Source organism: Schistocerca cancellata, chromosome 1 (assembly GCF_023864275.1).
Source record: "Schistocerca cancellata isolate TAMUIC-IGC-003103 chromosome 1, iqSchCanc2.1, whole genome shotgun sequence".
In the NCBI taxonomy this organism is placed as follows: Eukaryota; Metazoa; Arthropoda; class Insecta; order Orthoptera; family Acrididae; genus Schistocerca; species Schistocerca cancellata.
This window is the reverse complement of record NC_064626.1, coordinates 794,423,593-794,449,180: the sequence shown is the minus strand read 5'-3', so window position 1 is coordinate 794,449,180 and position 25,588 is coordinate 794,423,593. Positions and strand designations below refer to the sequence as shown.

Below are 25,588 nucleotides of genomic sequence, written 5' to 3'. Positions count from 1 at the left end.
TTACGTCTATTTTGTCACTGTCGGCTAGATAAAATGAAATAGGCCTTTCTAATATTCCAGCAATTGTAGCACACGCCAAATAAGCGAGACTGTTTTGGTACAAAAGGTCACTTTTACGTACCTCATTACAAAACTCACACGACAGAATATAATTCATTAAGCACCAATATCAAATGTCTACTAGGGCTCCGGTTTAACAAGCAGCACAAGATCGAAAAGTAGTAGCACGAAATTTTCATATAAATTTGGAATCGAAGTATTCTTCCATAAAATTTGTGTTTCTTCTGCTTAGTCGTTCTAACATAAAATCCTGTCATCACTAATTATGTCATTACTCCTGCCATTGTCAAACTTATTCTCCGGGTAACTTCACAAACCCTGCCAGAATCACAGGTACAGTTATCCCGTGTTTATTCTCCGGTTAGGCATTATTACGTGTTTGCACAATGCGTTTTCCACGCTACTGTGAGAACAGAACTTAATGCGGCTGCTAACCGGGGACTGTACAACTTCTTGTTTAGCGATCTGGCATAAAATTTTCAGTGAAAATTTCATTTCCTCGGATACACCAAGAAGATAATATGTAATCTTTCTTACCTGTTCGTCGTTTATTGCCATTCTGGTAATCTGAATCTATAGATTTCACTAATAATTATAACAACGCTTATCATTCGCACACCCAACCAACCATATAAACTAGCAGTTCACCCATTCGGGTTTATTTCGGCCAGCTCTTTTAGCTCCATCTCCTTCTATCAGCGGGTAAGCTTTATATTTCCAGTTGAAACAGGGATTCCCCTGGCAGAGACATCATGTACACTAAGCATGCATTCAAAAATCAAATTCTAATTCGTTCTATTCAAAAATGAACTGGGATGCATTTTCAAATCACATGACTAATCGATAGGCCAACTTGCGCTGGATGCTGGGCGCTTTGTGAAATAAGGTTTTTTTTTTTTCCTTCTTCTTCAAGAATATGAATTTGGTGTCCCTGAAATTGCGGCCCGTGGCAGGTAGCCCGGTTTGCCCCCACCACACACACACACACACACACACACAGATCCGGCCCTGGATACAGTACCACATTTTCTATGATTTGAAAAATAAATTATAATTTTTTAATTTATGATCCGAACAATAGGATCTCTGGTGCTTATATATTGTAGAAACCGACGTACAGTAAAACTTGCTCAAATCGGCACGTGTATAATTCGGAAATCTGCCCAAACCGTACAGATATTTCAGTCCCGAAGCATTCAGTGCACTTTTATATGTTGATTTTTGTATAAAGCGGAATGTGCCTAACGCGGTAACGGAAAGCAAATCTTAGAACGTACTTAATAATTCATTACCTATACAGTACTACTGTATTACAGTTCATTAGTTATTCACGACTCAACAAGGACGTTACTTTTGACACCTCTGTTAAGCAGCGCAAAACCAAGAAAAGAGGTCTAGCGCAGCGCGGCGTTGCTGGTGTGGAACTACAACCGCGCCGCTCTGTGCAAGAACAAATAAGTTACACTCAGTGAAGGTACAGTACATCAAGGAAACGGTTCGTTCGACAGCGCTCTGTTTGTTGGCTTTCTCGTTTTCCTCATTATTGACGCGCGCCGGCTCATACAGGAATATCGTTGCGTATCTCCGAAAACTCGGCTGCAATGTGCGCAGCGAAAGAGGTAGGTATTGTTCCGTTAAACAATGGTTTTACCTGACAAGATCAGTATTTTCTGCCAGTTTCAGTTGACTAGAAGCACTTTAAGAGATACAGTAACATGATGTCAAACAAACGGTATGTGTTGTTAACACTCAACGAAGAGATTAATGAAATCGAGGCGAGTGCGGAAGACAAACTCTCTGTGCGCAAAATTATGTTACGTTTCAAATGCATAAAACACAAATTTATGAGACTTTAAGAAACAGGGTTAAGATTCGGGACGAATGGATGAAATGGAACAGGCAGATGAAAAGAAAGGCGATGAACAAATCTTTAACATAATGGAGCTCTTCAGCAACTGTGAATTGTTCAGACAATAAGAAATTCAGTCTTCAGTTGCAAGGTAATTTTTTTTTTAGTTTACCTAGGTTTCAAAGCCAATAATGGTATCTTCTTCAGAACCTATAAATTAACCCATACAGACATATATTAAACATTGAAGTACATCATCAATCTAATGGTTTCATAATACGGAGAATCGTGATACTTACAAAAATTATTTTGAGGGTAAAACGTTGGCCATTTCACAGAATAAAACCAATACGGAATAAAGACGCATAATCATAAGATTACGTCTGTCAATACTAAAAACATTAAGAAAAACGTAGACGGAGCTACACCGGGCCAGGAATAAAGGTCACATGTAAGCAACAAGGAAACAGGCGTCGCGAGCAGTTCCGCGGCGAGGCTCGGACAGCGGCCAAGCACATACGCAAGCGCTGGAGACAAACTGCCTAAAATTACTTAGCGCAGTGTACACTGTAAACAAAATGTGATAGGAAACAATCCTGCAAATGGACAAATGCCTACTTATGGTACAGCACATTAAACAATTTTTCTAAGAACAAGCTACTAAGTCAGGGCAAGAAAATTTACATTCAGGTATTATGATAAGGGGGCAAAACCCCACTACAGTAACTAATAAATTAGTATGGGAGACACAGGTATGCGAAGCATGAAATATCTTGAACATAAAACAGGCAAATTAAGAAACACCTTTACAACTGGTGTCATTACCAGTATAATACAAAATATATGGAGACACAATGTACAGCGTCATACCAGTGGAATGGCAAGCTTCAGTTAGGTTGTGCGGGATCTGGTGGACGCAATGACGCGTGCCCGCTGTTCCACGAGCGCACTCTGCCGCTGCGATATTGGACGGCTGGCGGCAGCCATTCAGCCTGATTCGTACTTGGAGCCCTTCCTTATTACATTGATAGCTGTGTCTTCGTACACTTGGTGAAATACAAGTTAAGTAAATTTTCTGTTTATTAGAGATGGGCAAACTGAAACACGTAACTGTTTCGAAACAAATGAAACAGTACAATGTAATGTTTCGATACGCTGTTTCAAAACAGTGAAACAGTTTGTGTTTTGTTATCTAATAAACCTACACATTTTATCATCTTTTTTTTTTCTTTATTGATTTTCAATTCCCCCCGAAGGGGGCGGGCTGGCAGCAGCTTACTACGCTGCTCTACAGCCTACAGACTTTTTTTTAAAAAAAGGAAGAAGAAAGAAACAAGGAAAAACAGGCGATAAAATGGTGATTTAAAGTGTAAAATGGCGTAAAAATGCGGAAAGTTAAAACAGAAAGTAAAAGGGGTTGGCAATGTTGATAAAATACACAGGAATCAGACAAGTAACATAGTAGACACACAATTAAAAAACATGACGACAGTCTGGTTTCTGTTCGCAAGAGATAAAAAATCACACCCAGCGACAGTATGATGGCTGTTCGCTACACTTCCCAAAAGACACAACACGGAACACTCACTGGAAAAACACACCGTAAAACATGCACGAAAATGGCGGCACAAATATGGCACTCCTGATCCAAAGGCAGATGGGGGGGGGGGGACCTGGAGAAGGGGGAAAAACAAGGAGGGAGGAGAGGAAAACACGAAAATGGGTGGGAACCAAGGACGGAGAGGACTAATAAAGGGGGAGAAGGGCAGACACGAGAGGGAATGAGAGGAGGCAGAGGAGGGAAATGTAAAAGGACTCAGGGGAGAGAAGGGGGCAAAGAGAGGGGAGGTGGGGAAGAAAGAGGATGGAAGGGGGGAAGAGGGAGCCCAGGAAAAGGACAGAGGAAAGGAGGGGGAGTGAGGATCAGAATTGATAGGAGGGATAAATGGAGGGAGAGAGGGCATCATCCGGGAGGGGGAGTTGATGGAAGCCACCTTGGGAAAGGAGATGTAGGGTGTAGAGATGGAGGGTAGGGGGGACACAACGGTGAAGACGTGGCAGGGGGCGGGGATCGGAGAGGAGAGGAGCAACCAGGGGGTGAGGGAGTTCAAGATGGCGGGAGGTGTAGAGGATGCGGATATGTTAGAGGAATAGGAGCAGATGGGGGAAAGGAATGAGATCATAGAGGATCCGTGTGGGGGACGGGAGGCGTATACGGAAGGCGAGGCAGAGTGCATGACACTCAAGGATCTGGAGGGACTTATAGAATTTGGGGGGGGGGGGGGGCAGATATCCAGGCAGGACTGGCATAACATAGGATGGGACAGATTAAGGATTTGTAGGTGTGGAGGATGGTAGAGCGGTGCAACCCCCATGTCCGGCCAGAGAGGAGTTTGAGGAGTCGGAGGCGGTTGTGGGCTTTGGATTGGATGGAGCGGAGATGAGGGATCCGGGTGAGGTGATGGTCAATGGTGAGGCCAAGGTAGGTGAGGGTGGGGGTAAGGCAGACAGGACGGGCGCAGACAGTAAGGGAGAAATCCAGGAGCCGGAAGGAGCGAGTGGTACGACCTACGATGATGGCCTGGGTTTTGGAAGGGTTGAGTTTCAGGAGCCACTGGTTACACCATGCAGCAAAAAGGTCAAGGTGATTCTGGAGAAGGCGTTGGGACCGGTGGATGGTAGGAGCGAGGGCGAGGAATGCGGTGTCATCAGCATATTGCAATAGGTGTACTGGAGGGGGGGGGGGTTGGGGCATATCTGCCGTGTACAGGAGGTAGAGGAGAGGGGAGAGGACAGAGCCCTGTGGCAGACCTGCAGAGGGGTAGAAGGTGTGGGAATTGGCATTATGGATAGTAACATAGGAGGGGCGGTGGGAGAGGAAGGAGGCCACCAGACGGATGTAGTTGATAGGAAGGGCGTAGGTTTGGAGTTTAAACAGGAGACCGGGATGCCAGACATGGTCGTAGGCCTTTTCGAGGTCAAGGGAGACAAAAATGGCGGAGCGACGGGAGTTAAGCTGGAGGGAGAGGAGATGAGTGAGGCGGAGGAGTTGGTCATCAGCAGAGAAGGAAGGTCGAGAGCCACATTGGGTGTTTGGGAGGAGGTGGTTTTGGTGGAGGTGGTGATGGATGCGCCGAGAAAGGATGGATTCCAAGAGCTTGCTGAACACTGATGTGAGACAGATAGGACGATAGGAAGAGGCATCAGATGGAGGCTTGTTTATCATCTTGACTGTCTACTGTATAAGTATGTCCACAAACACAAATGAGGTGCGAGAGCGCTAATCATATCGCAGAAAGTATGAAATTACCACTTAGGCGTCTTGGCAGTTTCGTATATCTGCAGTAAATGCGCTGCTTTCGTGTCGTGTGACTTTCATACTTTTCAATTGGCTGAGGACAGCCATAGCTGAAGACAGAAGAGCCACCACGGACGGAACTGGAGGTGGGAGCAAACTGCAGAAACCTCGGATATGCTACTGGGATTCCCACATTCCGTTAGTATGGGTAATATACCCATCCTGATAATTTCCATGCACACAAAGGGAATCATTGAGGATAATAGGCACAGTGACTATAGAGTCACTAATAACGTCAAATAATTCGAATAAATAACAAAATATAACAGAAAAAATTTTGTCTTTCAAGGTGTTTCGAACCGTTACTATAAATTCACCATGCTTCCTAGTCCTTCCCGTTCACCATTACACATCAGTGATGTGTCAAACAGATTGCTTGCAATTATACCTACATCAAATTTATGTATATGTCTAATAACTGTCACTCTCCGCCTTTTTTTTTATTAAAATGTTGTAGGCTTACTTACGTTTCTTAAAATGATTACTGTACATGAACAGAGAAGCGTATGTTGTCAAAAAGTGTAATTTAACTGAATGATTTTCATATATTTACTATTTTGAATGTGAATAGTATGCGTTGTTTTATTGCTTGGTTAGTGTTTATAAAGCAGATGTTACCCCATTTCAGAATATGACAGTCAGCTAGAAACGAAGCTTTATTTTCGGATTCTTAAGCTTCATGTTATTGCTTGTCAAAAAGATTTCGACACTCTTGAAAGTGTTTTTAATGAAGTGGTATGTTAAATGTGTTTCAGTACCTGTGCCGAGCCCGAATCTCGTCCGACACAGAGGGGAATGAAACATCACTGTTTCGATACAATTAGTCCGTTCCAAGCACTGGTGGACTGAAACAGCCTTATTTTGAAACGATGATACAGTTTCTGTGTCTGGCTCGAGACTGAATCTGGTCCAGTTATCCGAGACAGGGGTGGAATGAAACACCACTGTTTCGAAACAGTGAACCGTAGCCGTTCCGAAACACTGAAACAGTTCCACGTATCGATACACTGTATCGAAACATAGAAACAGTGGCCAAGTCTACTGTTTATGCATTTGCTTTTTCACTAACCATTTCTGCTCCCGTCCAGCTTTCCTATGACAACAGTTGCCACACTACTCTGTAGCCCACCTCTCATTAACACTGTGTACGAAATCATACACAGCACCGCCAGCTTGCACAGCGTCTCTTGTTGACAACTTGGGTCTATGGCTTCGTGGGGTCTGCACCGCACTCGAACCCTACCATCAGATCTTACCAACTGAAATCAGGACTCATCTGCCCACGCCACGATTTTCCAGTTGTCTAGGTTCCAGACAATATAGTCAAGTGCCCACGAGAGGCGCTGCAGGTGATGTGCTGTTAGCAAGTCGCGCCAGATTTGGCCGCATTGTTCTAACAGATACGTTCGTCGTACGTCCCACATTGATTTCTGCGGCTATTTCACGCACTGTTGCTTCTCTATTAGCAATGCCGGCTCTACCTACGCAAATGTCGCTGCTCTCGGTAGTTCAGTGGAGGCCGCTGTCCTCGGTGAGAGATAATGCCTGGAATGTGGTATTTGCAGCACACTCAAGACACTGTGGATCTCACATTCTTAATTCCCTGACGGTTTCCGGACTGGAATGCCCCATGCATCTAGCTCAAACTACCATTCCGCGTTCAAAGTCTGTTAATTCCTGTCTTTTATTGCTTGTGTGTCATCTGTATATGTGCATATCGCTGCCCATGACTTTTGTCACCTCGGTGTATTTGCGAGTTGTCGCGACGCTAAGTTCTGTTTAGACCCACTTGTAAATAATGCTTATCGAACGCTTGACGAATTTCGAGCAAACGAAATAAAGCCCAATAAGCTACTGGACTTTTAAAGGTCACAATGAGTGACGTATCCTACTGTAGGCGTAGACTCAATTTAGTTCGTGTCGGGTTAGGTTGGCGCGACAACGGTAACTCCAGCAACGGGCGAAACACTCACCATTTGTATCACCATTCGAGTATCTGTCTTACAAGGGGAAGGCGTCAGACACGGCCAACCGATTCGACTCAAATTTGGCAGGTCGCTTGTGTACAACCTAAAACGAAGGAATCTAAGATATTTTGCGTCAACGCCCTCGCGTTTTTGAGAAAATCACCCCTAAAGGTTATGATGAGCACTCGACTCAAAATTGGCGGGATCGATAGATAATTGTAAATAGAGCGTTTTTCATCATCAGGTATGAGGTCCGCAAACGCAAACTTTTTAAGAAATCGAGGAAAGAAGCACTTACAACTGCCACTTCTGTATCCTTTTGGTAAAGCTTTTCGTCGATAGCGACAATAGCGCAACGGCCAAGGTAACTGGCTGGGAATCGGAGAAACCTAGCTGATGTTATTCTTTTCATTTGTATTTTTCCATATCTCAATTGATAGGGATAGAAGAGCTAATAAGGTAAGTAAATAAAAAAGGAATGATAATAATAAGGTAGGCAAACTAATTTCTCAAACGCCGTGAGTTAGTAAAAGTATTAAACTTTTAAGCTTTGTCACAGGAAAACAACTCCGAGTAAGAGTGCTGCGAATTCCTCACGAGGGATCACAGATAGCAAACTGCGCGACGCTTGTTTACAGCGAGGCACGGGATAGAATGACCGCGGGGAGAGTTATGTTGTCCCGGTTGCCTCTTCGTCATATCATAGTTGTGAACCTGGAAGAGTGAAGGTGTCCAGCACGAGCCTTATAGAAGTCAATCGGAAAGAGTAGTTTTCCGTCATTAGGCTGCCGCGAACCTCGCGGATACATGTAGTGATTTTTCCAACGTTAATGCGCCGAATAATGGAGGATGTACACCCTTCGACTAGCGCTGTAATATATAGTTGGCAGCCTGTCACAGACGATGGCAAGCGGGAAGTTACCGACGCTCTGTTTTAAGTGTTGCAAGAAAGTTGCACTATCGATGCACTACCGGAAGCAGGCAGTTCTGTTTCTCAGCGTTCCAGATTGATAGGAGTGGCTATCGTCGAGCGATTTTTGGAGCTGACGAACGAAATGACTTTTGTTGATACTGAAGTAGTATACCATGAAGACGAAGCAGAAGGTGATTCAGTGGAAGATATCCCGACTAGTGAATCGCAAAATGGTCATAATACTTTGGAAAACTCCACGTCACTGGGAATATGTGCTTCATCTGTTCCCGATGAGTATTACGAACCGGTTACTAAACGATTGAACTACGGCGCTATACCCATTGAAGTAAAAGTAAAGGTGGTAGCGCTAGCCAGGAATCATCCAAATTGGAACTTTACAAATACTGCAAAAGAATGGAGCAACAACAGCCCTGAAAAAAAAAAGAACTTGAAATTGTGGGTAAGTGATATCGTTAAAGGAGGGACAATATACGACAAATACCAGGCGATAAATAAGTGGACATACGACCGATTTGTCGAATCTCGTTCTAACGAGAATGTAACAACGAGACTACTTCAAGAGTGGGCTGCAGGTACAGCGCTTCAGTATACAGCCAGCAAGGATTTTACGTTTGCTGCATCATTACCTTGGGCAAAGAATTTCAAATCGGAGTATAAAATTCGTCAACGGCACGTCAGTAAATACGTCTCTCATAAGGAGGTACAAAATATAGAAGATATACAGAAAGTGGCGGCTCTTTTCAGCATGCAAACGGCGTCGCTTATGACCGGTTTTAATCGCGATTACGTGATAAACGCCGATCAAACAGGATGCGAGTATTGGGTGAATATTCCACGCACGTTATCGCATAAGGGAGAAAAGCGAACCCTTGTCGCAGTAGTAAAAACAAACTTAACACATTCGTACACGGCACAATATGCCATCACAGCCTCTGGAAAAGTGTTGCCTAAGGTTTTCCTGTGTTTACAAGAAACGAATGTAACATTTGGTCCTCGGGTTATAGAAGAACCGACTTGTTGAAAAATGTTTACATTACCTGCTCCAAATCCGGGAAACTGACGAATGCGATTTACATAACATTTCTTGAGAATGTTTTAAAACCATACGTTTTGTCTAATATTGGATTCCTGGAGTGGACAAATTAATGCTACAATATATGACACAATGTTTATAGATCGCGAGGGTCAGCCGAAGTGCACAGTAAAAGTAATACCGCCAAACTGCATACCTGTGTGCCAGCCGTGTGATGTTTATTTCTATCGCCAGGTTAAAAACTTTAAACTTCAGAATTGCAGTGTGCTTCTGGAAACCCAGCGGGAATTGCACAACCGCACGGATGCAGTAACTATTCACAGCATAATTCATAACCAACTTTCAGCACCGATTTTTCAGGCAATGATATCGTATGCGTGGTACGCATCAAAATTAATTCCCGAAAAATACAAATTTTTAAATGTAGACCAAGTTTGTTTTCCGCCGACTCTTCGGAAGGAACAGTGTAGCTGTCGAAAGACTGCATACATTAGCTGTGCCGTGAGTATATTAGTTTCGAATGTGTATGTGACAAGTACCATCCATCTAGTTGTTCGGAGAAAAGAGAGGACACGTAACAGTGATTGGAAGAGGCATTGTAAAGTGACCCGTAGTAACATTTTAGTTGTTTACTATCCCAAGAGGTTTGAGAAATTTATTTGCCTACCTTGTTATTATCATTCCTTATTGATTTACTTACGTTATTAACCCTCCTATCCTTATCAACTGAGATATGAAAAAACACAAACAAAGAGAATAATATCCGCTACGTTTCATTGATTTTTTTATCTTTCTTTTTTTAATTGATCGTTGTGTTTGGTCGTTGCGGACGTCACATGACATCCGTTCAAGTTCGTTGTTGGTCCTTGCACTTAATTTTTTTATTACAGAGGCCAACCAGCTCTCTGACCGAACATGATGAGCTACCGTGCCGGCCTACGATATTCTAACCCGGGTTCTCTGATTCTCACAAGGGAACCTCCCCATCGCACCCCCCTCAGATTTAGTTATAAGTTGGCACAGTGTATAGGCCTTGAAAAACTGAACACAGATCAATCGAGAAAACAGGAAGAAGTTATGTGGAACTACGAAAAAAATACGCAAAATATACAGAGTGGGTAGTCCATGTGCAACATAGCGAATATCGACAATAGCCTGAGTTGCGGAGCGCCGTGGTCCCGTGGTTAGCGTGAGCAGCTGCGGAACGGGAGGTCCTAGGTTCAAGTCTACCCTCGAGTGAAATGTTTAATTTTTTATTTTCAGACAATTATTATCTCCTCACAGCTATACAGGGCAGAAGGATTAGGCATTGTACAATTTTAGTGTGGGAGTAGATGTGATTACCATTCCTCCAGGTTGTACACCTCTTGTGCAACCGTTAGATGTGTTTGGTTTTCGGCAAGTGAAATACTTTGTGAAAAGATTCTATGATTTTGCGAAACTGCACAGGTACACAGAGCAGTATTGTTTACGTGATCGTGTGTCAATTATCAAAGTTCAGGCACTCACACATAATCAACTTCGCTCTCCAAAATTCCAGGACATGTTCAGATTGCTTGGACATATGCAGGATTTGACGGTCTACACACGGAAAAATTTGAAAACGTTAAAAACATATGTTTTGACTGAGCACAGGCAAAACTATACGGTTGTGAAACTTGCATTCATTAGTTGCAGTTTATGTGACAAACTCTTATGTTTTCATCGCTTTTTTGGGAGTGATTATCACATCCACAAGAAAACCTAAATCGGGTTAGGTAGAAGAATCTTTTTACCCATTCGCCAAGTGTACAAGTTAGGTGGGTCGACAACATATTTCTGTCATGTGACGCACATGCCGTCACCAGTTTCGTATAGAATATATCAGACGTGTTTTCCTGTGGAGGAATCGGTCGACCTATGACCTTGCGATCAAATGTTTTCGGTTCCCATTGGAGAGGCACGTCCTTTCGTCTTCTAATCGCACGGTTTTGCGGTGCGGCCGCAAAACACAGACACTAAACTTATTACAGTGAACAGAGACGTCAATGAACGAACGGACAGATCATAACTTTGCGAAAATAAAGAAAGTAAATTTTCACTTGAGGGAAGACTCACGCTAACCACGGGACCACGGAGCTCCTGAACTTACATTCTCCTTGATGTTGCCTATCTTTACATGGACTACTCAGTTTGTATATTTTGCTTATTTTTTTCATAGTTCCACACAACTTCTTCCTGTTTTCTCGATTGATCTGTGTTCAGTTTTTCAAGGCCTATCCACTGTGCCAACTTATAACTAAATCTGAGGGGGGTGCGATGGGGAGGTTCCCTTGTCAGCCAGTTACCTCGGCCGTTGCGCTATCGGTGCTGCCGGCGAAAAGCGTTTACCATGTGGATACAGAAGTGGCAGTTGTTAAAGTTTCTTACCTCGATTTCTGGAAAAGTGTGCGTTTTCGGTCCCCATACCTGATGAGGATGAAAAATGCTCTGTTTACAATTATCTATAGATCCCGCCAATTTTGAGTCTATTGCTCTTCATAACCTTTAGGGGTGATTTTCTCAGAAATGCGGGGGTGTTGACCCAAAATATCTTAGATTCCTTCGTTTTAGGTTGTACACAAGCGACCTGCCAAATTTGAGCCAAATCAGTTGGCCGTGTCTGAGGCCTTCCCCTTGTTAGTGCAGCTATGTAACAGTATATTAAGTAAGCAAGGTCAGCGACGAATTGCACCTGGTACCTAGGCAAATTGAGCGAATCGATTAATTCCTTTTGCAAAAGATTTTAATTGGGCTGAAATTAATGCTCAGCCAATGGCACGATTTGCATACGCACCGTTCGAAATTTACGTGCGAAAAGAGTTCATCACCGTCCGGATTCTTCGTGGAAAAACAGTCATTATTAAATAACTCCGGATAGGAGCGAGACGGATGGTTCAAATATGGTACACGGTGGATCGGATCTAGGTTTAACGTAAGATATATTTTAACCGAAAACATCTTGGTTTGTTTGAATTGTACATGCAAAAGCACTCTTTTTATGGGAAGTTTTTGAAGCGCGTCATTTCTAAACTTTGAAATTAAACCAATCGTTTCCAACTTTGCACGAATAGATAGATGAAGTCAAAATGAAATTTTTTATCCACTTATCTTTATACGTTCTCGAGATACGATGGTTTAAAGTCGAGCTAAAAAGTTTGTTCTTATGTGGATTGAATGCACGGAAACGATTTAAAGTGAGTCAAATAAAAAATATGCATTCTTACGATGAAATCGAAAACTCGATTTCAAATATGTAGCATCATTCAGATTTTACAAGCAAAAACAGTATAGTTCAGACTTGTGCGATCGTTTCAGAGTTTGTAAGAAGGTAGGCAAATACATATAATTTATGGTCGTACCGTTGTTTAGTGAACGATTTATCCGTCGCCACGACGTAGGCAACATGGTTCCAAAGACAACAAAAAAACCTACACAGGATCGGTCGTCGGCCGAATCAACATGGACCTGCATCGGTTGTCAAGCTATCGCGGACTAATGTCAGAATTATGATAGATTAAATATTGAGAACTAGAATGAAAAATGCTCCTATCATAGCAAAAAAAAGGCGATTATTTCCTGGGCAGATTTAGGAATGTAAAATATACGTAGCTTTTCGACTTGTCTGCCAGCTTCAAAGACATTTAAATCAAAACATCTTCACATATTCGCGCTTATTTTGCGAGTTAACCCTACTTCTCCAACGTAGTGAGCTCTCTTAGCTGTAAATTGTTGGCTTACCTTCACCTTGCGATTCATGCATTCTAAACCTTAATTACATGTTGGATGACATGATGGCACGTGTCACGTTACACGACATGACAACATGTAATATATTACTTTACTTGACATGATGCACTATACTACATGACACGGGTATTAATACTAGCAAGTAAAAAAGCGCGAATATGTTAAGATGTTTTGATTTAAATGTTTTTGAAGCTGCCTGATAAGTTGAAAAGCTAGTTTCCTTCTTTTGCATCCGTAACTCTGGCCAGGACATATTCGCCTTTTTTGTGCTATGATAAGAGAATTTTTCATTCTGGTGGCATTATGTTTGAGCTCAAAATACGTTCTAAGATTCTGCAGCAAACCGACATCAAGGATAGTGGACAGTAGTTTTGTGCCTCACTTCTGCTAATCTTATTGTAGACGGACGTGACAACTATTTTCTTCCAATTAATGAATTTTTTTTCAGATTTGCGGTAGATTTTGGTTAATAGAGAGTCTCACTCAGTCGCAAATTCGGTATAGAATCGGGCCCTAGAACTTCGCTCAGTTTTAGCGATTTCTATTCTTTCTTACATCACTGACACGAATATTTATATCACTCATCCTTGTAGTGGTGCGAGAATTAAATTGTTGCAATATCTCTGACTTGTTCTTTGAAAAGGAATATTTTACATTGGAGTTCAGCATTTCTGCTTTTGCTTTGATAACAAAACTTTCAGTCCCTGTCTCCTTCATGAATGTCTGGACACTAACTTTCGTGCCAGCAACAGCCTTTATATGTTACTGTAGTCGTTGGCTTCACGCACTGCCTCTTGACACCTAAACGTTTTTCATTCAGCATGTCCTTATCTATGGCCTTATGCTTTGTTTTGTACTTATTATGCCGTAATCCCTGTTCCTTCAGAAGTTTGTTTACAGTGACTGTAGAACATGAAACATCCCTTCCATCATGAACTGTTCTGTTAGGTACGTATCCATCCAGTACATGGTCAACCAATCTTCTAAACCTGAACCATAGTTCCTCTACATCTCCTCTCGAGATTCAGTGTTTCGACTTGTTTTTTGAGATTTGTCACTACCGTCACTTTATTTAGTTAGCTGAACATACAAATATTTTTACATGTTTCAGTTGCCTGTTGTACATTGGTAATCATTATCGCTACAATTGCTTCACGGTTTCTGATAACGATTTCATTCCGGACATCTTCAAAGTTGTCAGACCTGTTTGTTGCTCTGAATGGTTTGAACATTAAAGCATGCACGAATACAGAAATGTCTAGAAACGTCATAGACGAACATATCAGCTAACTAGTGAAAGTAGGCTATATATGCAACGTGATGTCTGTTACATTCTTGTATTGTGCCACAGGATTTTATGTAACACATTAGATGCTGTTCAGAATGAGGCAACACAATATGCGATATGATTCGTTGTAATAAAGATTCCAGGCGCGACGCGACCTTATTGGTGGGACACTCGCGTTACCGCTGGGGCGATACGATATACCAAACAATCACGCGATGCGACGTGGGTTACGACAAACAAGACAGTACGAATCACTGTTAACTTTTCTGGCTCAGCTGTAATCATGAGCTCTTCTGAAGAGGGCGTTATCAATACTTCAAGCTGAAACAACTGAGAAAGAAAAATACTGGCTGCACCTGTACAATGCTACTATATCAAACAGAGTTTGGCTGTTGTTTTTCATGAGCTCTCTCACCACGAACACAAATTCCACAAATTATACAGATTGAGTACAGAGTTTCCACTCTTTTGCAGCAACTAGTATCAGCGTCTGTTACAGCAGGACACAAATTTTCGACTTGCTATTCCTTCTGCTGAGAAGCTACTAATTACATTAAGTTGGTGAATGCGTGCGTACTACATAAAAAATGCCACCGTTAAAAGTTTATTTTTGATAAGATTTATTGTGATACTTTATTCTGGGAAGTACATTCATAAATAATGAATACAGTTTGAAAAGTTGAACTGTTCGGAATGTTCAGGCAGAATATGATTCAGATTCACACGTATTTATAGCGAACATTGTCGCATGTGAAGTTAGATGAGTGACTATTGATATTGTAGCATTACATGGTGAGTTCCGTCCGCCCCGATAGCTGAGTGGTCAGCGTGACGGATTGTCGTCCTACGGGCCGGGGTTCGATTCCCGGCTGGGTCGGGGATTTTCTTCTCTCAGGGACTGGGTGTTGTGTTGTCTTCATAATCATTTCATCTCCATCCGGCGCGCAGGTCGCCCACTGTGGCGTCGAATGTAATAAGACCTGTACCAAGGTGGCCGGACCTGCCCCGTAAATGGTCCCGGCCAATGACGCCAAACACTCATTTCATTTCCATGGTGAGTTCCGTGCAGGGGCAGACAATGATCTGTTGTTAGAAATGGAAGACGCCCGTAATGCTGAGGAAAATTCCGACGTCTCCTGCTTGATTTCGTCCAGTTGCTCATTCAACAGGAACAGGAATTTTGCCTTTAGATCTCGTCTACGCCTATCACTAAGTTTCTTACAGTCCGGGAGCATGGACTGAAAAAACATTGTTAGCGTCATCAGCTAATGGCTCCCGTTGTCTTTTCATCTCGTTAAGGTTTCTTTTTTCCAGCCAGTCGGCAAATACTTTTTCGGCTACAGCTTTTCTTTTTGGGGGAGGTGGTTGTAGTACCACGTCACATTCAAGGACATCACTTGTTTCTTCTGAAATCTGACATGTTTCTACTTCCTGAGTATCTTTAGCAGACAGCGCTGCACTTGAAGTTGTCGTGCTGTCTTCATTGTTCTCAAGTGGAGGTGCATTTCCAGAAGACGAAAACCCCTCCATGAACGGACGAAGAAATTAGAAGTGGGGGGGGGGGGGGGGAATTTCCTGACTTTACCCGATCCTGATTTTGGTTTCAACGACATTCCAAAAATAGTGCGTATATTTTTCCATCTTTTACAGCAAATCTGTTTCGACAATGGAAACAAAGTTAAGAAAATACAAAGTAGGTATATGTTTAAAAAATATTTAAAATATATTGGTATCTACATCTGCGAAACGCCTGCAGCGTATATTTCCCAATATCCGTTATTACAATATTTAATTTCTAGTGCAATCTCACAAATAACTGTTAACCATTATTCCAGGTGTTTGGCTACAGGAAGCAGCTTCCAAGACTTACTCCGAAAGTTCTACAGAAGAAAAAATACCATCACTAACAATGTATACCTACAATTAATATTTGGAGAACCTTAAATACCAGCCCCTCCGTTTCGGAATCGAATGAAGTAATTTTTAAAATATGATTAACATTTTACAATCACCGACCAAAGCCGTAGATTTGTTATCTGAATAATATAGAGCAACAACAAAGTTGATGTGATAAAAACGATGGTACAGATTCCACAGCAAATTCTTATCAGTTTCTTTCATTTCTGTGGCTATCTACCTCCACGTCACGCAGGTCACGTCTACCCTCGAATACGATTTCATTGCGTAATCCCTCACATATCGGCTTTTCGCAATAAACTGGTCAAAAGATATCAATTTCAAACAGTCCTCTAGCGTGAACGACGTGTTGACTAAACGCAGCTCAGATATGCACAAGTCAAGACATCTTTCCAGCTTGAAAGCACAAGTGGGACTGAATGCCTCAGCATGTATCGGCGGCCGACAGCTCCGCATAGCGCAGAGCGCCGTCGTGTCGAGGGTGGTGTGTCGTAGCTCATCGCATCCAAACGCCCAAACGTATCTCGTATTTACTTGAGACTGGGAACATCAACGGATTTCTTTCCAGCATTAAACACAATTTAAATATGTTAGCTACATTTCTTACGCAGGAATATACGCCTTAATATGCACCAAACGTAAAATGGACAGCGACTACAATCTTCCTGTAAAATTCTTTATAATATGCGCTTAGTTGTGCTTCACTTTGAAGCACCGCAATAATAACTACGATGACAAAAAAGAAAACCAGTTCAGTGTCAAGCTGTGACGAGTGGCTATAAGATAAAGAATTCTTTTTTAATCAATAGTTTCCTCAAAATCATATGAGACAGACTGCGTAGCAGGGAACACACGCGATTCCCATAACAGTCGTTTTTATCTTTTTACGCGAAAAGTAAAAGCTTTACTGAGAAACTAACTACAGAGACGCATGAAGCTTTGCTACATATAAATAGATCAATTTTTTTAAGCAAAGCAGCTGATTTGAAATTTCTCTCCCTGCTTATCGTACCATGCGAGTTTCATCGAGTGACCAGCACTCCTTGTTTTACTGAACTATACGAAAAAAAGTAAATTAGTTACAAACTACGGCGTGCACATACTTTATTCAACATGTAAACGTCACTACTGATATTCGGATTTAGGTTATGACATGTTCAATATGCCTGCCATCATTGGCGGTGATGCGGCGCAGACGCATAGCTAAATTCTGCGTGACCCGCTGAAGTGTCGGAACGTCGATGCTGTCGACGAGCTCCTGAATGCTTGTTTCTTGCTCAGCAATGGTTTTGGGGTTATTGCTGTACACCTTGTCTTTAATACAGCCCCACAAAAAGGAGTCGCTTGTGTTCAGATCCGGAGAATATGGCGGCCAATCGAGGCCCATGCCAATGGTCTCTGGGTACCTCAGAGCCATAACGCGGTCCCCAAAGTGTTCCTCTAGGACAGGGCTTCACAACATACGTGCTCGCGGAGAAAGCTGTGAGCAGCCAGGCGCGAGCACAGAGCAGCGGGAGCACGCTACCCCCACTACCGGACCAGAGCGGAGAGTGGGGAGAGTCACGTGGGGCACACAACAGCTGCCGCCAGTCAATGTAAATCCGCGGCCACTTGCAGGGATATCACTCACGAATTATTACTGCGACAAAAGAAACAAATAAAGGAGAATGTACATGAGCCACATAATTTTATTAGCTTAGTGTATGCCTCTACATTCGTATTAATTTGTGAACTGTTACACAATAAAAGGTGTCACTGAAGTGTGGGATTCGCGGTTATCTTGTTCTTTTTGCCCTTTACAATTGCGTCTATGTTCGGAGTAATTGTTCTTGTGCACTGTAGGCGCAGCGTGCAGTTTAAATTTCGATCAGACAATGCGTTTCTCAGGCGGGTCTTGTTACATTTCATTCCAGAGAACAGTTGTTCACAAACATACGTGGAACCGAACATTGATATTATTGTAGCCGCCAGTATGTGCTAACGAGGAAATCTATCCTAAGGGAAGTGTTTTTCTTGTTCTGAAATTTGTCACTGTATTCTCTGTCACACTGTAGGTCAATAAGTTCTAGTTGCAGCTCAGGACGAATCCCTTCAATATTCGCTGAATATGGAGATGAGAACAGATCAAAATCACTGTCTAGTGCTGTCAGATCTTGAAAGCGTTGATCAAATTCTTCCTTAAGGGCAACTAAACTATGTGAATAACGTTCACAGTCTTTGTGAACATCTTGCATGGATGATAATTTAGGAAAATGAGCTAGATTTCCTGTTTCCAGCTGACTCACCCAAAGTGTCAATTTCATTTTAAAAGCTCGTATTCGATCTATGAAATGAGTAATCAGCAGATTTTTATCTTGCAGTGAAACGTTCAAAGCATTCAGATGGCTAGTTAAATCTGCTAAGAACGCGAGATCACATTTCCATGAAGGCTCTTTCATTTCAGGAACACACATGGTATTTATTTCCATGAACATATTTATCTCATCTAATAGGGAAAAAATCGATTTAATAATTCGCCACGACTAAGCCAGCGGACCTCGCTGTAATAAGTCAGGCTACCATACTGGCTTTTTACATCCCCAAGAAAGCTTTCAAATTGCCTGTGTTGTAGCCCATGCTTCCTTATATAATTGGTTGTACGAGCAGTAACACTCATCACATTTTTTAGAGTGATACTCTTTGCACATAAGTTTTCCTGGTGGATCACACAGTGAACGCCCCTTATTTCATTCGGCACGGTCAGTTTCTTTCATTTTCTCCTTCAACAGCGCAATGAAACCTGATTTTTTCCCTGTCATCGCTGGTGCACCGTCTGTAGACACTGAAACTAAAGAATTCCACAACAATCCAATATTTTTCAACACTTTCTTCAACACTACTTAAAATATGACCTCCGGTTGTAGTGTTCTTCATTTCCAGTGATATCAACACTTTCGTCCAGAGCTAGAGAGTACGCCATAAAATCATTACAGATATTTGCAAGCTGGCTCTGGACGTCGTCTGCCATGTCCTGTATGCGATGCATAATGGTCATGTTAGATAATGGCACAATCCGAAACTGTTCAACTTGAGATGGACACAAATGTTCCGCTGCAACTACCAAACATTCTTTTATTAAATCGCCATCAGCGAAGGAGCGCAGGGATTTTGCTAAAAGCAAAGCAGTTTTGTAACTCACTCTGAGAGCTGCCTCAGTTGATTTTTCTTCGTCGTCCAGATCTTCTTCGGATAGCTTCCTTTTAAGTTTAATAACTTCCTGTGCTCGATCTGGTCCATCACATTTTCCACTTCCGTAGTCTTTCGCGTGGTACGACATATAATGTCGCTGCAAATTAAATTTCCTAAAAGAATTCAGCGTTTTGTGACGTACTAAACATTTTGCAACACCATCTTTTACTGTAAACAGATACAATTTCTTCCAATGGGGGTTGAACTGCGAAAACATGGTTGGGGCTACACAGCGGCGACTTGACATGATTCTTAACTGCGAAGTGACTGTTAGAGCTGATCGTAGTACTTCAAACGTTACACAGTCGGCGCGAATTCAATAGGCACGCTGCGGCCCTGTTCAAACGTGCGCGCGCATTTCCCCCTCCCTCCCCTCCCTCCCTACTCCGTGACCTTGCACCTGCTCGCGAGCACGTGCCTGAGCAGAAGCGAGTACTCGCGCTCAAAACCGGCCAGTTGTTAAGCCCTGCTCTAGGACATCAAACACTTTTCTGATTCGATGTGGTTGAGCTCCGGCATGAATGAACCACATCTTGTCGAAATCAGGGTCACTTTGGATAATGAGGATGATCTTCTAAAACCTTCACGTACTTTTCGGTAGTCACGTAGCCACCGTGTCATCAAGAAATACTGGCGATTATCTCGTGACTGGACAGTGCACACCACACAATCACCCGTTGAGGGTGAAGAAAAAACCGCATGTCACACTCTCACAGAATAACGTAGCACAATCTCTGCACTGAGTGTAGGAGAAACTCAGTGAACCACGAAATGTCTCTGTCTTGCAATAGCGTCGGTGGTTTTATGCGAAAGGCGCTGACACTTCAACAAAATATAATAATAATAAAATGGTAGCTTCAGGTAGCAACCACTGGTACTCAGTTATGACAGTGAGCCAGTAGGGTGTTTCCATATGCCAGTTGATTAGCCGTAGTGAGGGATTTATGTGCAATATTTCGTCGCCTATGGTGAAGGGGCTATATTTAAACATGTCGCAGAAACATGTTGTATAAAGTGAAATTAGAAATGGATTTAAACCAGAAATAACAGAGAATAAACCGAGCGAGGTGGCGCAGTGGTTAGCACACTGGACTCGCATTCGGGAGGACGACGGTTCAATCCCGTCTCCGGCCATCCTGATTTAGGTTTTCCGTGATTTCCCTGAATCGCTTCAGGCAAATGTCGGGATGGTTCCTTTGAAAGGGCACGGCCGATTTCCTTCCCCATCCTTCCCTCACCCGAGCTTGCGCTCCGTCTCTAATGACCTCGTTGTCGACGGGACGTTAAACACTAATCTCCTCCTCCTCCTCCTCCATAACAGAGAATAAGCAATAAGAGTAATTAAATCCATAAAAAGTTAACTCCTCAGATTAGAAACTCGTTTAAACTGAAGGGAATATAGAAAAAAGATAAGCAGATACAGCCTTCAGATGTCAATTCATTAACCACGCAAACGAAAATTACAGAACGTATGAAGAATCAACTTGTGATGCCAATGTTGAAGGATAGTGGAGGATCGGCCATGGTGTCAGGATGTTTTACGGATGATAAAGTCTGTGATCTAGTGAGAATTAACGGAACACTGAAGGAGGAACAATGTCACAGGATATTGATCAACAATGCACTTCCATCTGGCAAAGGACTTGTTGGTCGTGGATTTATTCTGCGGCAGGGTAATGATCCCAGACATGCTCCTGCCTTGGGTGAAGGGTATGGTAATAGGAAAGAGAAATGTGAGGATCTGAAGAACATGTTTTGGCCAAGTGCATCATCTGACTTAAATTCAATAGAACTCCTGTGGGATGAACTTGACTGGCAGGTCAGAACACTGAGGTCTTCTAATGTTGAAGATCTATAGAATACTTTACAGACTTGTTGGACAGTAATACCTGTAAAAACACTACAAAATCTTATCTCCAGAATGCAAAGCTCTTGAATAGCTATTCCTCGGGCAAATGGTGGATACTTTGAAGAGACTAAAATCTAAATAATAACGTATTGTAGTTAATGATAGAGAGAGAAAATATTTATTTTGTCAGTCTATTTAGTTAGTACAATGCGTTTCTGCACTGAAATAATGTATGTAGTTTTTATCATGGTGATCGAAAACTTTTGTCGGTAGTGTACACAGTCAAGTGTATATAATAAACCTGAACCAACAAATATACAATACAGTACAATTAGACTGCAGCTAACTGTGGAAATTTCAGGAATGAAATTAAGTTCAACAACTAATGGAGGAAATGACCTAACAGAGTAAGTCTAGAAATAAATTACAGCAATACTAAAATAATTTATAATCAGCATATTGGGTGTTGACACCACAAATTAATCATCAAGTCAAAGAAACAATGCCTGAACTTTCGGAATTAGAGCATCAGAAGACGACTGGATGAACAACAAAGGAAATGAAAAAGATTGGAATAGCATAAAATTGTGTTATTGACTACATAGGAGTTTCAAAGCAAAGCTTCTGGTATGTCTGAAAATAGAAAATTACGGTCAGCGTATATTTCCAACTCTGAGTAATAGCAGTGAGATATCAACTTTCGCTACAATTTCATATATCAGTATCGCACTTTCACGCGCAGTAGAACAAAAACGCCAGAAAAACAAGACGCCTCTTGGATAGGTCTTTAATGCGCTGTGGCATTGAAACTGCCTATTTGCGGAATAAGCAAGTATAAATACGAAATCCGCCAAATATTGGACGATAGCTTAGGAAGCTGTGAAATCTAAATTGCACCATACGATGCACAGGACACGTGATCTCCTCAGCCAATCAAAACACAGAATGAGAGCATGTAATCAGACAATCGTATCAACACATTTACAGTGCGCCAACACATAAACAACGATAAATTTTTGGAATGAAACACGAACAAAGTAGATATTATAAAAAGTAATGTACAAAATTTACACTACCAAGCAAATATGTAACATATCTGTAACGTTGAGGAAACTGAAGGCGCCGGGTTCCCCGAAAAGCACTGAATTATAGTCGCCAAGCTTGTTTGAACATTCTTCGAAAGAATTATTGCATTACAATTCCTCGGGGCGCGTAAAGTTTACCCGCTTCAACAAAAAAGTGACGTAATTTTTCTGTCTGTGCTCAACGGTACATACAGTCAGCTAGGTAGCACACGAAATGTTTGGTCTTTCTCCCATATCGTGGGATGGCACTTTTAACGTCTCGTCACATTCTGTCCATGTTCTGTGTGTGAACGGAACCATCTTTCGTAACTACAAAGTTCGGACCATAGTTAACTGTAGGTAAAAACCTTCAGTATTTTGAATGTTGTATGAAATGAAGCAGTCATTAACGATCTTCGCCTCAGGGGGCATTTTTTCTTTCAGTGTTCTGAACAACACTTCCTTAGTGCAAAATTCAATGGACTCAAGGAAGCACTTTTTCGACACTTGCTGAATTCCATCGAACATCAGTTTCCAACTATTTCACGGCCTTTGTTGTGTTTCTTGTTCCCAAATTTCGCTTCGCCAACTCACAACAAATCTGGTGTATTCCAGTCTTACCTAGACCTCTGGCTACGCTCAGATCAGTCTGTCACCACAACCAGATTTCTTCTGCCAATGCAAGACGTGCCCTTACGTCCCAGCATAAAAACACCTTTGCAGATCGCACATCTCTCATGAAAAAAGCAGAACTAAAATTATATATGTAGCCATAGCACTACTTATTCCTATACTGTACGTATTTTCGTTTATGTATGCGCGCTACGAAAAAGTCACGTGTTTGGCTGAGTAGACCACACGTCTGCTATGCTTGCTGTAACTGGGTAACTACTGTAGATCACATGTCCTGTGCTCAGATTCCGTAACAAAAGCACATCGTACAGCGCAATCTCGATTTTACAGTTTCCGAATTTATCGTGTCGTATTTGGAGGAGTTCGTATTTATATTTGTTTATTCCTCAAATATGCAGTTTCAGTGCTACAGTGCGTTGAAGATCTATCCAAGAGACGTCCTTTTCTTCTCGGTTTGTTGTGCTACAGTGCCTGAAAGTGAGGAACCGATATATAAAAATTTAACTGAACTTTTAATGGGCAAGCCATTCAAAAACCGAGTATTCCTCACACAGCTGTGGAAAGATGCCAATTAGCGAGTACTAAAAATAGAAAGGAAAACAAATAAATTGATCGGGGGACGGACTGAAACAAGATTTATTGATGGCTATAACGAAAATGAAATGAAGGTAGACGGCACAAGAAATTCTTTACTAGATTCCAAGAGATAAGAAAACAATGACACGACTTCATAATGGAATGTGGATACATGGCATTAGAAACATGTACGCATATAACTGAGGACTCTAGTAAATGCTTAATGAAGCAGTGAAGATGCTGCTGATAATGAGGATCATTATATTTGTAATAAACCATCATTTATATTGTATTTGTTTCAGTCCCTCCTAGAAGGCAGGCAGTGTAAGGTAATTTTAGATTTACATCACCACATTCATATTTCTAAATCTGAAAAAGGAGAAAATATACTCTAATAGCGTATTGTTCCTATTATGCAAAGATTTTACTAGAAACAGCACAAATTTATGAAAGTTATTTGATGACTAAATGCCGAAGAAACCAGATGGCACACAAATAAAATGCTGTCAAATTAGCTAGAAGGCCGTTTGCACAGTCGTAGACAGTACTATAGTTTTAAATTCCTACCTTGAGAATCGCCGCCACTCGTGAGTACTGCTAACCCTTTTCCAACATGTGAACCTCTCTGCAAGAAGCGTACAGGAATTTCTCCCGAAAACTGGCCGGCTACGTCACTTCCTTCTCTAAACGTAGGGACATCTCCCTTCATCGTTACACTTTTTTTACGAGTTTCTGTAGATTTCAATTCTTCCTGGTCTGTAGTTTCCTCTACGGGTTCGTTATCTACCTCTTCCTCCTCAGTTTCTGAAGGGAGGTCGCCGTCCTGCTCTTCTTCCAGTTCGTCTTCTTCCATGTCCTCTTGTGGCGTGTCTTCCTTCTCGTCGTCCATTTCTCGTTGTCACACAAGTAAAAGCGCCCAAAACAAAAAGGAAAGAAATGATAATGACATCAAGAGTATTGTAAAAATGAAAGGTAATCTTCCAGAATCGGGGGAGAACTTTGGCAGTTGCCGTCTACCCCCCCTAGTTACAAAGATGTTTTAACTGACAGCAAAGAATAACTAATCCGACATTTAATTCAGCCTCTTCGACGTAAAGTGAACACTGACTTTTAAATGAACCATTTAAGGTTGATTTTCTTCGGAATCAATGAGGAACGATACATTTTGGTTGAAATAAAGGCAAAGCAGGGTTTTTGAGAGAAGAATGGTAACAGTACGAATTTGTTTTCACATTTTACACACAAGTTACGTTGCCAAGAATGGGTACTAATGATATTCTTTAGGCTACGTCACGAGACTGAGGCAAATGTGTAAATGCATAAATGCTTGTCATCACACTTATTCCTCAACGTATCAAACATGTACAAATCTGATGTGGCAGTTGATAGAGATCTCGTACCATAATGCAAAGACAATGTCTGCACTTACACCTCATGATTTTGCTTCACTGACGTGTCCCACATGAAATTGTACGTGTTGAAGGATGTAGAATATAATGTAAATTAACAGATAAATTATAATACCATACCAACAGGGCTGTATTTAGGTGGGTGAGAGGGGAGAAACGCGGGGAGGAGGGTGAGCTCGACACAAGGACCCTGGGCTAGGGTCGACCTGAGTGCCTGATTAAACAGAAATCAAATGTAAGTTTTAAAATCTGCACCGATGATTTTGACTGACACGCCTCAGCACTGGAGGCCTTGATTGAACCTTTATGACTGTTTTTTTTTTTAAAAAAAATGATCATGTACTGCACATTTATAACTATTGGTTAAACTAATTCAAGGTACTACAGTTTTGCAGGGAAGGCACAACCAGTACATGAGACAATGTAGAACTCATATACACTAATAAGAGAACTGAGTATCTTAAAATGATTTTTTATGTTGGTAGCTTTTAGGTTAGTGTCCAAATAAAAGTATTAAATAAATTAAAAGTTTAATTAATTGACATCTTCAACATCTATATTTGTTGTTCCATTAAGTTTCGAGTGTGCAACCGCAAGAATTCTCCTTCTAATATTTCGGCTGTATAACGTTCAACCATCTTCAGAGTGAGCCGCA

General features: G+C 41.8%; 1 protein-coding gene across 1 annotated transcript in view; it reads right to left on the bottom strand.

The window, feature by feature from the left end:
- The window catches only part of LOC126104245 (ATP-dependent 6-phosphofructokinase-like), a 453,644-nt gene extending 429,231 nt beyond the window's left edge, over positions 1-24,413 (bottom strand). Inside the window, exon 1 of the mRNA XM_049912336.1 lies at positions 24,092-24,413. Within this exon, the coding sequence (XP_049768293.1) occupies positions 24,092-24,413 (322 nt within the window). The remainder of the gene's footprint in view (positions 1-24,091) is intronic.
- Between the last annotated feature and the right edge of the window lie 1,175 nt (positions 24,414-25,588).